Below are 15,891 nucleotides of genomic sequence, written 5' to 3'. Positions count from 1 at the left end.
ACTTTAAAAAGGTTAATAATATTGTTTAAAAAAATGTAAAAGTATTTAATTATGAAAGAAAAAAATGAGGAATAAAAATTAATTTAATATGATTAAATTGCGATACTTTTATGTACCCAATAAATATAAATGTTTTTTTTTCTAACCGAACAAATAAAAGCCTTGCAAAAAGGTTTTTAATTTTATGTTTTTCGGCAAAGAGAATTATAATTATTTAACGAGTGTTTAGATTTGCAATCCAATTGTATATAATACAGAACAATCTCATTAAAATCACAGTTAATTTTCCTACTTGTCTCAAACTACACCTAAAGCTCAATTTTACTTTCACCCGAAGCAAAAAAAAAAAGAAGGTTGACAATAATGCTGTGAAAACAAGAAATCATGAGTTTTGTGACAGGACTTAAAGCTATTTACGTTCTGCAAATGATTTTGTACATGATATGCTGCATCCAATCTGCATTCCAGCAACATCACAAAAACTAAGGTCGTATAATAAAGTCGTCAGAAATGAGCTGAATTACGATGTTGGGTCACTCTCAGCGTGTACGCACAAATTTATCGATCGATAGTGTTCACATAGATGACTCATCTAAACTACTTAAAGTGGTTCGCAAGCCGATCGTCATCGGTAATTGAGTTTGCCAATGTTCACAATCCACAGTTTGCCTCATTTACCAACGTGTTATAATCTTTTATTTAACATAGTATATAATAATTCCGGACAAAAACTATTTATTGCAATGATTGAATTGTAAAAATAATTTTGATAGGGTCACAAAAGTCTGATTTTATATTATATTTAATTTACTGAAAACAGACTTGGTTGGAAATTATTCTACTGCAGTTTCTACATTTTATTTACTCCTTCAGAACATTTGTTTTTTATTATTATTTATGTAATAATTTAGCAAGCATACACCCTTTATTGCAGTGGACGGACTTCATAAAAAAATGAAAAAAATCACTAGAATATTGATGAGACCCTGATATGCACTTTCACAGTTATCATATCATTATTTTTATTAATTAAATTTGGTGTGGTCCAGATGGTAAAAATGATAAAACCTGAACAAGATTGGCACCAAAAAATTGGAAGCTATGAAACATGCTATAGTGGCAATAGTCTCTCATCATTACAGATTAATTCCTCATTTATTATCTTAGATCAATCTTGATACTTAAATCTCACATGAGACGCATTAAGTGATTTACTACATGACAACATTATAAGTTCACTTATTGATTGTTCTAAGAAATGCAACGATGGCGTATGAACTTCGCTAATTTCATTTTAAAATGCTTATATCTTCTAACCCCTTCTATGGGTCAGCCTTACTGTATTAAAGGCTGTGAAACAAATGAGAGGCAATATCTGTTTAAAGTTCTGTCTACACTAACAAACTAGTTTGACAAAAAAAGTGTGATGTGGTCAAATATAGTAGTGATATGCCCAAATATGGTAGTGATATGCCCAAACAAATGAACGATTCCTATATATTATTATATATAATTAAATTACAACTGATTTGAATCCTGAATATTTTTCTGTCAATGTTTTCAACATAATCGAAGCAGTAACCTAACCGAAATGTGAAAATGTATACATGCCACCATTTCTATGGTACATTGGGAGGGTATAGGTACAAAAGTTTAAATGAAAGAGGCTTATTATGTAAAATATATGGGCTATCATGATGACTAGTATACAGGTTATATATAATGTTCACAGCAAAATGAACGACATAAATATATACAGTATATATACACGGCAAACAATTTTTATTCAAGTTTAACAAAAATTATTATATTAAAACAATTTTATTTTATTCTATAATAGTGAATTGAATTTATCAATATGTATCAATATATATCAATATGTATCAATATGTATCATATCCATTGAGATAAAACACTTTTATGACATTTTTGTCCATTGCCAGATATTTTAGTATATTTTACAGTTAATGGTTAAATGTTACATACACAGCCAGATCTTTCTATAAATACTTACTAATTGAATGAACATGAATTACAAATTGTATATAATATTAATTTTTGGTTTAAATTTGTTAATTGTAGAAAGGTTTTCATTAAATGTGTGATATAAAACAATTTAAATTTTAGAATGAATGCAAATAATGTCAGTTCATTGACTGTTTGCACTCAACAATTGAGTTGAATATTATGCCTAGTAAATTTACCCTGCAAATACAGTGATAAAGCATTGTGTTTAGGTGTACAACAAACCCCCAATCAAGCTTGATACCCACTCGGACGCAACGCTACGACGTAGGTGCAACGCAAGTGAGTTGACCAATCACAAGCAACAATTCGAATAATCCATCGTGTAGTACTGATTGGTCAAATCTCTTACGTTGAACTTACGGCCTTGCGTTGCGTCCAATTGGGAACCAAGCTTTAAAATTTAATCATCACCAAAATGTTTCATTTTCTAAATTGTTAGCAAAATCTTGAGATTAAAAGCAATGAAGAGCATAGATAAAAAGCACTATCAATGTGAGTAGTCTATAAAGGGACTAAACGCTTGAACGACTCGACGAGCAAAGACAGTGAAGCAACCAAGCGTAACAAACATCCGCACATTTTTATAAACCAACCCGAGTTGTGATTACTTCTGATTTTCGAAATTTCTTCCTAAAAACATTAAATTTCAGGATTTGGTGTAGTTGCAGAAACTATCACAACACAAATTGGTTTGTAAGCATGTGCGGATGTTTGTAACGCTCTATTGCTCCATAGTATTGAATGTCGTGTGTGCAACTGAAAAGTCCAAAATGTGTAAGAGATATACAACAAAGCAACTGTGTAGAACAACGTCTGCATTTGTTTGGTTTTACCTGATGCATTCGCATGGCTCGTATAGCCACCACGACCCGTCGGCGGTCGACTGTTCCGTCCCAGCGGATAACTCTGACCAGAGTTTGACAATCTGCTATAGCCTTTAATTTTCAAACCACATCTTATTTTAACCATTACAAAAATCATTGCGAAAATAAAAATTATAAAAGCATAATTCAGAAAATTCTTAAATACGAGAAAGAATTCTAAATATTTGTTTGTAATTTCAGTTTTAAGTACGGGTAATAAATCGTCTATTATGTCTACGTGAAGCCGTGAAGCTAAGATTTCTCAATTGTAGCTGATACGATACGGAATGTTATGAATCGTAGATTGCAATATTGTAACAACCGTGATACGTAATGTCAGGATATTTTACACCCTGTCAGAGAAATGTTGATATTTCTAGAGCAAAGCCAATGTTACGTAGAAACTTTACATAATTATTCGGATCAAATTTTACAAATCTGATATTAAAGAGAAATAAAACAGCTTTATTAGAAGAAATATTAAACGTTATAGTAAGGAATTTAAGCAACTTGAAGAGAATTTGTTGAAGGAAAGGAAAAAAATGAAGATAGTTAAATTCTGGTATAAAACTGAAATTTGACAATCTTGCACAATCTATCATTTTATGGAAAATGACTAATTTTAGGTCATTTTAATTTGAAAGGTTTAAACGTATATATTTCATACAGATATTTTATATTTTTTATATTCACACAATTGCCAGAAATGTTTGCACAAGAGGTTATTCTGTTGTGACATACATTCATCTCATGAAAACAACGATATTTATTGTATTTTTTGCGATAATTCTTATGACGACACGTCTGGTAACACAGCAAGGATAGTTGCAAGCAAATCTAAACTAATAAGAAATGTACAGCAATGTTTTACGAGCTCGAACAACGTCTAACTTGCAAAGTCTAAAAACTAAATCTATAATGAAACCAGTAGTGGTGACGACAAGATACAAGAAATGGGAAGGTTGTGTGAGATAGATGGTAAGGAGCAGGGGAAAATGTTTAAATGTAGGTAATAAATTAGGGATGCTATAATACAGTATACTATGCAACCATTTTAACGATTTAGAACAAATTTGTTTACATGTCATAAAACACATTATGAAGATTATTATGTGTTATTTTTAAATCTTCTCCACAATACCTTGGTTATAACACTTCTATTATATCTTTAGCAATTAAACTAGAACTAAGTAATATTAAGTTTATACTACTTTAAATACAAGTGTTAGGCATACAAAGATGCAGTTAATAATTTAACATTTTGAACACAATCACACACGGGAAAACATTATGCAAATTAATCTCAACATATTTAAATTAATCAAATCTTACTAAAGTTTAATACCGTATCAATTGTTATCGTAAAATTTGGAATTGTAATGAATACATTACTGTAGAAATCTTTAAAACTGATTTGGCTATTATTTTAGCAAGCTTTTTAGGTAATCATATACACTGCTTACTGCAGTAACTGCTTCATAAACCTATTTAAAAAATAGTTACTGCAGTAACTGCATTAGAATAATTTAGACATGATCCCTAATAATGTTCATAAAGTCTTCAGCAGACCAATGGTTTGATAGCTTTATACTGAAAGACCACATTTGCTTTCAAAATTCTGTTGAGAATCAAGTTGTCAGGATTTAGCAATAATGAATTGATTAAGCTGGCATATTTCACACGTCTTCTCATTGAATTTCACAGAACTACTTCAATCAGGACTTACACACGCTCAAATAGAACAACAATCGTCTGATACATTACTATAGATTTTATTTAATACGATTGATATTGACGAGGACGTGTCCATTAACTCCTATTTCTACACATAATCATTTCAAATCGATAAAAACACGAGAGTTGAATTATAAATCAATTATTAAAATCTACGATCAATTGAGTTTGAAATGATATTAAGTGGTTAAATTCAGAAATGATAATTTTGTAATCTTACCGCCAAAATAAGGTATAGCTGAATAGTGTGGGTATCCTCGTCCAATAGCAGCAAAGTTGGCAGGATACGCTTAAAGACAAAAAAAATATTAAAAAATAATACAAAACAAATTAGTTAAGAAATGGTTTGTACAACCAATACTACCCGACATTGTTTCCACTGAATTCACCATTGCTTCACACATTTTTGGAATTTGGTGCAGTTTCTGAAGCTATCACAATTATATAAAGCATAACAAATAATTAGGTAGTTTAACTCTATAATAAAAGAAACGGTTAAATAAATTGAACCTAAATCTTTGATGTTAGAAGTTAAGCACTATACTATATTACCATACTACAGTTGCAATACTTTATCACATGCACCCAATTTACATTGTCACAACTAGATTAATTTGTACACGGTTATGTGGAGAGCAGTAGGTTTCAAGAAAAATGTTATCTATTTAAAACTTGTCTATAAAGTAATTCTTTTTATATCTGAACTATTTTGTTGCGGGACTGTTATACTTAAGTAAAGTAGTAATGCACCCACTTCAACTAAATCAATATATTTACTTCAGCCGCCCTTATAAGCCAATCAAAGCCCAGTTAATGATATACGATCTTTATACTAAGCTTTTAAGCCTATTCAAAAGTGCGTTCACATTTCGGTTATTACAGAATAACTAATATTAGTTTCCATTTGTGGATGTACTAAGACGTTTGGTTTGCCGGATGATTTGATTTTGGGTATCAAATTTGAGGTTGAACACTGAACGTACTAACTATGGTATTATCTAAATTGTATCAGCTAAATTAATCTCTTGGTAATAGCAAGTACTTCAGGGATCATTTCAATTAATATTCTACTGCTGTTACTGCAGTAACTATATTTTTTACTGCAACAATGGTTTGTGAGATTGTCACTCCACTACAATGAAGAGTGTGTAGCTACCCAAAAAAAAACTTCCAAATAATTGTATAATTGCAGTAGAATAACTGTGACACGATCCCTTAATTATTAATGTAAATGAATCTTCTGGTTAATTTTTTATTCATTTTTTACTTCATATATTGATATAAAGTTTGCGGTATCAACATTCGATTTCGCCATGCAAACCTTCAAACAATATATTACTTCATATACATCTAAACGCAAGTAACTCATTAATCATAAGATGGAAATACTATATCATGTGTTAATGGGTTATGGCAGAGATGTGCAAACAATTAAATACATTAACTTTTTAATTTACTTAATGTTTAAGAAATTTAATAAATTACATTACACCCACACAAATACATAATTTAAATATTCTTATACTCGTATTTAAATAATAATGATGAAAATAATCATAGCTGCATACTACTATACACTAATAATTGGTAATGATTTTTCTTTTGCTATTTATAGTTAAATTATTATTTGTTTTCTTAAATTTACCTAAAATGCTAACAAAACAGTCATTAACTAAACAACTATTTTCTTTGCAAACATAGTCAAACAAAATCTCTACATTAAATCTACAACCTTCAGTAAAAATTGTAATTTTCTACTGAATGAGTGACACAATTATTAAATTTGGTTACAACTAATTTCTTTCTTAATACACACTGTCCATCACCTGTCTATGCTAATAAAAATACTTAATTGTGTATTTTCATTTCTTGACCTTTTGAGCGTGCTCGTAATGCGTAGTTGTCCACTTGTAGTTTCATTTTAATATTGCTAAATTCTCGGTTGAGTTTTAAACGATAAATTTGGATTAAAGAATATAGTCTATTTAATTCAAATATATAAAATCTATAAGATCCTAATTACCTTATTATTAATCTTTATATATAATTGTATTATACCTTTTTATGATCACAACTAAACTGAAATGTTACCAACTCACAGAGCACAGTGAAGTAGCCACAAAAAATAAAGTGATGCAGTTTTCGCATGAAAAGGGAACAATCTCTGGGTAATTGTCATAAGCCTCTGTGAAAAAGGTTGAAACCTTACAACCGTACTGGTGGCTATTGCCCTAGTGCACTTTTAGCAATGCACCTATCTCCAATAATTTTTTATACTATACCATAGAATTGTGTAAAAGAAAAACAAAATGTGATGAATACCTAGATACTGTCCATTGATGAGGCCCGTACCAACATCCACTATCATCTCCCCATCTGCAAATAGAAAAACCCAAACTTGGTTCTCAAAACAATGTCATATATTTGAAATTGGAACCAACCATTCTCCATTTTAGGTATACAGTATATTGATTTTAAAGAAAATGTTCAGTCATCGATCAAAGCAGAATTTTGTCATTTTTATCGTTTTAATACTTGTAATTTTTATTGTAATTTAATTTAGTTAGTTTAGTGATCATTATATGTATTAGCTGTATGTATGGTGCTCCTTATAAATACTATATATTATTATTATTATTAGCACCACAGAAATTGTTACAGTATTTTTAAACTGTGTTTTTAAGTTTCTCTGTATTTGATGAGGCAACATGTGCAGCCTAGTTTAGTTGTTAAAATATTAATATTTGTAAATGAAATAATAAGTATATGTATGTAAATAATTTAATGTACTGAAGGTCTGGTATATGCTTATATTATGTTTTTTCTTGGAAAACTATGTAATCTGGACTTAAATTAACTTTGGCGAAACAGAGCTTAAAAAATCCACTAAAAAATAGTGGCGCTAGGATGAAATAATAATAATAACAGAGATGATATAATATTAAATGAATCAAACCCCAACAGAATCACTCAATTTCTTGCGATAACGTTATTTGTCATTAAAATAATTACACACCATTCCAAGTTATTGTCTTCGCTGAAGAAATAGTTCCCAGCATGCCACGTAAACCGTGAATTGCTCAGTGCAAGCGTACACTGGGGAGAGTGCTTTGCCTATTCGCCTATCTAAATCTACGATGACTGTAACAGATCTTTTTAACTTATTTAAACCGAAAATAATTCCATCCGGTTGATAAATCTCGGTTTTAGTATTTGGTTACAACAGATCTTATATTACAATCAACTTGCATACTCTACAACAAACTGATACTTATATTTATATTCTATGTATTCTGTGCAATAGCTGACCTAATTAAACACTAAACTAGAAACCCTAATTCTATTATACAAAATGAAAACTACAGTAAAACCTAGGACACCTCTATTCAGGGGACACTTTCCTGTGCAGGGACACCTCTATTCAGGGGACACTTTCCTGTGCAGGAACAAAGAGGAATGTTTTAACACTACAGCTAATCTCAATTCAGTGGACGCCTCTATTCAGGGACACTTTGTTTTGGTCCTGAAGGTGTCTCTTAATAGGAGTTCTACTGTAATTAATAATCTAATTTCTAAACTGCTCTTTTTTCAATATTTCTAAACGATACATTTAATGATAATGAGGATATACTAAAAAGATTCTTATATAGTAGTTTGTTGTGTTATCTACTCTGCATTTTGCATATTCTTATTTATACTGAAACCTAATATTGTACATTGCTAGGTTCAACCTCATGTTTGATACCATATTCAAATTTCCCGCCTAATATAAAACAGACGATTATCAGCAAACTTATATAAATCAGAAAATATATAAATAGTGGTAAATTGAGGAAAATAAGATTAGATTTGATGATAGGAAAACTGGACAGGCAATCGTTACTTGATATAAAGACGATGAAGTTATCAAGGGGGGCAAGGGATAGGAAAAGACAGAAACATGATTAGTTCTTAACATGTTCATTACCAGCTTCACTAGCAAATAACTGGAACATACACATAATTATATATTACACTGAATGATTTTGCAAAAATAAGACTATTAAATCACAAAATAAATATTATTATACGCTAAATAATCGAGGAAATGACTTTGATAATTAGTAGGCCAAGCTAGAAAACCTCACCAACTATGTAAACAAAATATCTAAGCTAGCTAGTCTATAACTAATATCACAATGGGTTTTAAATAGAAATTCTACCATTAACCACAACTAAAAAAAAAGCATTATCTATCACTATAGTAACAACACTACAAACGAAAATGACCAGAAGAAATAAAAGGGCAGTAGATGATTTCGTTTTATTTTGTAAACATTGTCGTCTTATGAATGAGTTTGTGATGTTTATCAATTAATAAATAATTTATACGTAGCGATTTTCAAATTAAAATAAGCTTTATATTACCGCATTGTTCAAATTATTATTTTTTAGGTTAATGTATTCAAGGCAAAAAATGCAATTATCTCGTAAATTAGTAGAAAAAATGACGTAAATATTTTGAATTCTAGTTTTGACATTGGATTTTTTCAATATTTCAAAAATGTTTAATATTATTGCTTTTTATATATATTATCATAGTTAGAAATCTGCATCGGGAAAATCGTGATTGAATTATGTCCAGAGAAGAAATGAATTACTTAGTACGAAAATACTAAGAGGAAAAAACCTTTTCGTGTTCATATGTTTACGATATTTTACATTCCAAGTTGGGTAAAATTTACTTTATGTCGTTGAAATAGAAAAGTACTTAAATTTTGTGTAAACGGTACATATAAATTGTATAAAATAAAGCTCTTTTTAAAAAACATACAGTAAGAATTTAAATTCATTTTAAACATGTAAGTTTGTTTTACGAATGAAAGAATATTTTTAGTGTTGAAAACTCGCAGTCGGAATGAGCTGATAAAACTTAAGTATGTAACCATATATGTTAGATTATCTGTTTTAAGAAACACAATACATCATTTAGATGTATAGTTTTTGCAATATTATATGTGAAGAAGATTTCATAGTACTATTATAGCGTGTCTCTTGGTCTTCATAAAGATGGCTTATTTTGTCGATGTGTTAACATTTTGAATAAAGTAAAAATATTCAGATTTGTTGCATGTTAAAAAATTTTACCAGTGTATAATGCGTTTAGAATGTTTTATTGAATATAAAGTTGGTAGATTATTCAAAATAGTTATACAAGAAAAATATACCACACATTAGGTAAAAAAAAGTATCTTTTTAGTCAAAATTAAAATGCCACACCACCGTGCTACCAAACTGAAATCCATTTTTAGTCCATCATTACCATCATCAAGCAGACGCATTCGAGATGGAGTTCCACAGTTACATCTTTACCAATAGCATCATGTTAGGTCTAATTTTGACCTAGCATTGACATTTGGACATTGCAGCATAATAATAACAACAAAGCCACAAGTGAAGAAATCAAAAGTGGGGAAAAACATGATGAAGATTGGGAAGGGGAGGTATTATTTGGCAACCTGATTGGCACTTTGTAATTACCTCTTTAGCAGAAATCCAAATAATTACAATTCAACTCAATGTTATATTAGGGTAGAAAATAACTTTGTGCAAGGTAAAATATACATATATTATATCTTTAAACTCATCCGTTATTTTTCCATTTGGATTTCTTTCCTTGGTAGCTTTAATGTGGTTAAAAAGTGCTAAATAAGATTAGCGACATGTGCCGTGACTTCAAACCATTCAAAGCATAGACAGACCTAGAGAACATCTTTTAAATTTAAAAAAAATTATAAATATTTATTCTTTTATAGAGTTAGCAATTCCTTTCCAAAGTTAGTGTAAATCACTCATGCGTTACTGTCATTCAACCAATGTTTTCAAAAATTTATTTTTGAAATTTTTTCAAATTAAATGTTAATAAAACAGACCATTATTAATAATCCAAATTTTAGATAGTTTTGTTTATTTTCGTTTTTGTTCTCTAGGCTGTGTCTATAACTTACCATGGTATGACATAGGCCCATACACACCTCTGAGCATGGCTCGACCTCTTGCCATTTGTTGCGGTAACATAACTTCTTTTGGTTGCGCTTTCTTCGTCTCAACCTAGAAAGTATAATGTTACATTTATATACTACCATCTTCATTTCCTTTAAATATATAATAGACGATTTCCATTCACATTTAATATTAAGTTAAATTGTCTACATAAACAGACACTTAGTTATATTACAACAATAAAAAGACAGTTATATTCTAATGAAACAAATTTGAAAGAAACGCATCAAATTTATATTTCAAAACTTTCAAATATTGCGATATATTAGATTTTTCAGAAAAGCGTCAGTAATGTAGGTCTCTTCGTCACCCTAATAAAATCTGCTTATAAAGACAGCAGAAATGTGGTGACTGCACCTTTAAGTAATTATTCACTAAGATGAGTAGTATATCACAAGCAAACAACTGAGCAGCCAATGTGTTCATATATTCCCTACAGCAGTCTCATAAATTCTATCCTCTTTTTTCACCCTTCATTTTAAAGGGACTGTGTTTTCTACTGTGATGACTGAATATATGTATCAGAATTTTACATGCCTGATCACAATCAAGTGATAGTGATATTAATATTTGGTGTCAGGATGATAATGAGGCATGATAATTAAGATCATGATGAAAATTATGATGTCATGATGATGATAAGAGAAGATAATAAAGATAACAACAAGGATGAAAGATAATGAATATTTTTCAACTTTTTTTTTCTTTTCTTTTAAATTTAAAGTTAACTTCAGATCAGATCAAAGTATATTTAAATGGACTGCACTTATTGCAGTAACTACATTTTGTGTATTCCTTAATTTGTTTATGCAACTATTTAGCAGATTTCTTTTTGATAATCATATACATTGTTTATTCAAACTAAATGCATACATTGTTGCAGTAAAAAATGTAGTTACTGCAGTAACTGCAGCCCTTAATATTTTTTTTTGATGAATAAATGATTATTTAAATAAACTTTTATCTCTATCCCTTAGTTTAAAAAACCAATCGAAAACAAAAGTAAAAAATCCAAAAACAAAAACTCGGAAATCTGAATTTAAAATTTGAAGCAAGCAATAATCTAGGTAGCATGCAGGATTGCGAAATGCGGCGACTGATGTTCGCACCTGAAGCTATTAACAACCTACAAGCTACTATGATGATGGAACATTTCCTTAGTTACTAGACATCGGTTAACACTTGCTTTATAGGCTTAGCGTAATGACGGATCAAAGATTCTGTTTTTTCTAAAACATTTTTTGAGTGTTAACGAACAGAAGGATCAATATATTATAAATCCAATTTCAATTGGCCCCAGGAAATACAAGTCCGTAACAGGTGTTCACCATCATTTTTCATGTTTTTGTCATTTTTATTTTGTCACTTTACAAGAAAATATAATATTTAGTATGGAAAAATTTAAAATACTGTATGGCTTAGGAAATAATTTTAAAATATTATTTGTAACTGACATTTATATTATTTTTTTATAGTTGCTAACCATTTTGTTACGGTTCATATCATAATATTTAGTATGTATAAATATAATTTAAAATTCTGTATGATTTATGGAGCTATAAATATTATTATTAATAATATAATTATTAAAGTTTGTATTTAGTGTTGAAAATGATTATTTAAACTGTATGGCATAAAGAATTTTAATTCATAATTTATCATTTTCTAACCATTTTGTTGTTAAGTTCGTGGAACTGCTGTTCACAGATTTTTTCGACAGATTCTTCTTTTTCAAACGTTACAAATCCAAAACCTGAAAGATACAAAGGTACAAAAAATCAATATCTATCAATTTATCAATATCTATCTATTTATCTAATAAATGTTTATAAATTTATCTAATAAATATCTATCAATTTATAATCAATATCTATCAATGTATAATCAATATCTATCAATTTATTTAATCAATCAATATATCTAATCGATTATATTTTCTGAGGCTTTAGCATATTGGGCTGTAAACATAAAGTATTATTTTTAATTAATAAATGCAATTAAGAAAATATTAACTTAAAATCATTATAATAATTGATCAATCAATATCCAATTAATCAATGATTATCAACGTTCACTTATTCAGTTGTCAAACTCTATTTATAAGTAATTCTAGTGATTAAATTTATTCCAACGAAATTAAGTCATAAAATTGGACAAATGCAATACTTCTTGCAAACATGTAAATAGCTGACAAACATTATTTATCATCAGATATCATTAATCATAGAACGTCCGATTTAAAATATGCAGACTAGAGTAACTTGTCGTTGTAATCTCAACACATCACGCAATACACAATAGCATAATATTAACGGATTCTCGGTACTGTATCTAAATTTGTCATGTATTAAAAGCAAAATTCCGTGATCTAGCATCTCATCTTATTTGTTAAAAAAAACTATAAAATAGAATTTGTTATGAAGTAAAATTTAATAGCATATATTGCAAATTGTTCCTTGCAAATGTTGTTTTGTTATCATGCATTTTAATTGCATAGTAATTTGTTTATTTAATAATTTATTTTAAGGTAAATATTTGTATTTTATATTGAATAGTGTCAGGGTGTGGTGTATGGTTTTAATAGGAGATCGACATTTTGTAGGCTTCCTTTTTAACATATTACAGTCAACTCTCTCAATACAGTCAACTATCCCAATACCGGACACCTTTGGGCTGGCTTAATATGTCTGGTTGTCTTGATAGTCTGGTATTCAGAATGTGTTTTTAATGTTAAAAATGAATTTGGGACCTCTTGGTCCTCAAGAAAGGTATGTTTTGGGAAAGTTACGGGTTTTCAGAGAGTCCGATATTGGGAGAGTTGACTGTAATATGATTAATAGGTGGAGAGGAAGGCATAAACTGTCAGGTACATATACAGTTACCAAATAAGGCATTGGCTTAAATACTGTAGGACAGGGATTACCCCAGACTACTACCAAATTATGTACAATATTAGTGTTGCGTAAAATACAACCTTTCAATTTCAAACATTGTGTGCACGCTCAGAAACTTTACATGCACCCTCAGGATGAAACAAAAATATATATTAATTGATAATTGAATTGTTAAATAGACTAGGCCTGTTTCTATAGACTACTGTACCACCTATTCTTTGCTGTATGTTGTTATATGTCTATGAACCTGTATTGCGTCCCTCAAGCTAAATCTCATTCATGAGCTAAGTGACCTCCACAGTAAACCACAGACAGATTACCCGACACAGATAAACGCAGATTCTACATCCTAATGTGTCCGGTTCAACGTCATTTAATGGCTTCTCTACTTTATGACATAACAAAATAATATAATTATATTTAACACCTTCTTAAAGCTTAGACATTGGCCTAAAAGCAGTGCTTACCCAACCCACAAGTCGTACTTATAAATGCAAAATCAATAATTATGTTTCAGAATTATTGTATTAATGACGCCAAATGGAAACGTTTTATATAATTTTTTAAGCATCACAGTTATAGAATTTAATTTAATGGTTCTATTTGCCTCTGTGTTGGGCCTTGTTTCTTTATGTGAGAAAAATAAATGTGATGTGCTAATATATGGACATGATAATGTCATATCACTACCATATTTGGGCATATCACTACCACATTTGGGCATATCACCACCATATTTAGGCTCATTTTTCATTTTTTTTATCACATAAAGTTTGATAATATAGACAGGGCTTTAGTGTAAAAACAACAATTTATCAACGTAAATTGTAATCTTATTTTGTAGATGGAGGAAAAATAAATGATAGAATAAATGAGAAACTCTTATCTTTCAAGTCCTGATCATATCTTATGTTAATGTAAACAATATCTAAGAAAATGGCCCAATAAAATATGCTACGCACACGAAACAAAAAGCAATTTAGCAGAATGTGAAAGTCGTAACAATAACGAGTATACACACATTCACTTAAAAGGAAATGCGCAATGTTATATAATAAAGTATTAAATACAAACAATTTTATTTTTAGGTTACTAAATTAAATTGTTTTAAAATTTAAATTAGGTAAAAATAATGAAAATTATGATGAAGATAATATTAATATTTTACAAGTTGTGCAGTTTAATGGAATTGAAAATTAAACTTTGAAAAATTAAATGCTGAAAATAATGTATTACTTTACAAAGAAGTTTTAAATAATGATTTGTAAGTCGCAAAAATCACTGTGAAAATAAGATCAAGGAAAAAGGAAAAACTAACTGACTTTTAAAAAATAAATTTGAAAAAACAGTTTGCTTTTACACAATACAAACTTGCCCTTTGAAAGAAGTGATTACAATTCAATCCATCAAACTATTACATTTTAATATCACTTGTTATTTTAATGTATAGCGCATTTTTTTTTTTATTAAACCAATACATTTTCATTATTTCAACAAAAAAAAAGAAATTTTAGTGGGATTGATGTTGGATTTTGTGAAATTTAAAGACAGTCGGTTCATTGTACTATGTGAGGGAATCTTTGTCAACGATTTTCATTTTTAAATAGCACTACTATCTAAGAAAGCAGCGAAGTTTAATGAGGCAGAGAGAAAACAACGTTTACCTTGCGAACGCTGCAGGCATGCTGAGAAAATCATATTTGTGCATGGCTGTCTTAGCGAGCATGCCGTTCTAACAGAATCAAGTAGCATTTAACAAAATATTCTTCGTTTTAATTATGTAATACAAGAAGAGAGTTGCATTAATTGATGAAGGAAGAGAGGTCGACTGTTCCAAGACACAAATTGTTTGGGATGTTGGTTTTTGTATAGGTCGTCGAAATGACAGATGCGTTGATTTGATGGAAACGGATTGCTTTCAACCCGAATTTGACCTTTTGCAACTAATTAATGCGTTCCTTCTCACTAATCCCCATATTCTAAACTTAATGAATAATCTGGTTTAATTAAATTGATTAATCAAATATTATGTAACTATATGCATTCCAACACAAATTAAAAAATTCCTTTTAATAATAAAGGATTCTATTGCAAAAAATGTTTAGTAACATTTTTCACCAAAATAAAACTTTCATTGTAATGTCATTGTCATGATACTATAGCTTTTGAAATAAATGTTTATTGGATTGAAAATCCTCAACATTAATAAAAATTTATATTTTTTTAAATGCCAAATGTAAAAATATAAAAAAAAACATTGTTATCAAACCGTTTGGCAGGTGAATGAGGTATTTTAATTACCCCTTCAAATACAAGCTTAGCCCTAGGCC

The 15,891-nt window shown here is 29.4% G+C and overlaps 1 protein-coding gene across 5 annotated transcripts in view; it reads right to left on the bottom strand.

The window, feature by feature from the left end:
- LOC144834835 (RNA-binding protein Musashi homolog 2-like) overlaps positions 1-15,891 on the bottom strand; it is a 112,483-nt gene that overhangs the window by 11,928 nt on the left and 84,664 nt on the right. For 2 of the 5 annotated variants that reach the window (XM_078689792.1, XM_078689795.1), the window contains exons 8-11: positions 12,338-12,420; positions 10,640-10,715; positions 6,948-7,001; positions 4,846-4,914 (exon numbers count right to left, since the gene is read on the bottom strand). In XM_078689792.1, the coding sequence (XP_078545918.1) occupies positions 4,846-4,914; positions 6,948-7,001; positions 10,640-10,715; positions 12,338-12,420 (282 nt within the window). Of the gene's footprint in view, positions 1-2,861; positions 2,964-4,845; positions 4,915-6,947; positions 7,002-10,639; positions 10,716-12,337; positions 12,421-15,891 lie in introns of all 5 variants that reach the window. The other 3 variants (XM_078689793.1, XM_078689796.1, XM_078689794.1) reach the window with 2 other exon arrangements.

This window comes from Antedon bifida, chromosome 2, assembly GCF_963402885.1.
Source record: "Antedon bifida chromosome 2, ecAntBifi1.1, whole genome shotgun sequence".
NCBI classification, from domain to species: domain Eukaryota; kingdom Metazoa; phylum Echinodermata; class Crinoidea; order Comatulida; family Antedonidae; genus Antedon; species Antedon bifida.
The sequence above is the reverse complement of the archived record's forward strand: the minus strand, read 5'-3'. Positions and strand labels throughout refer to the sequence as shown.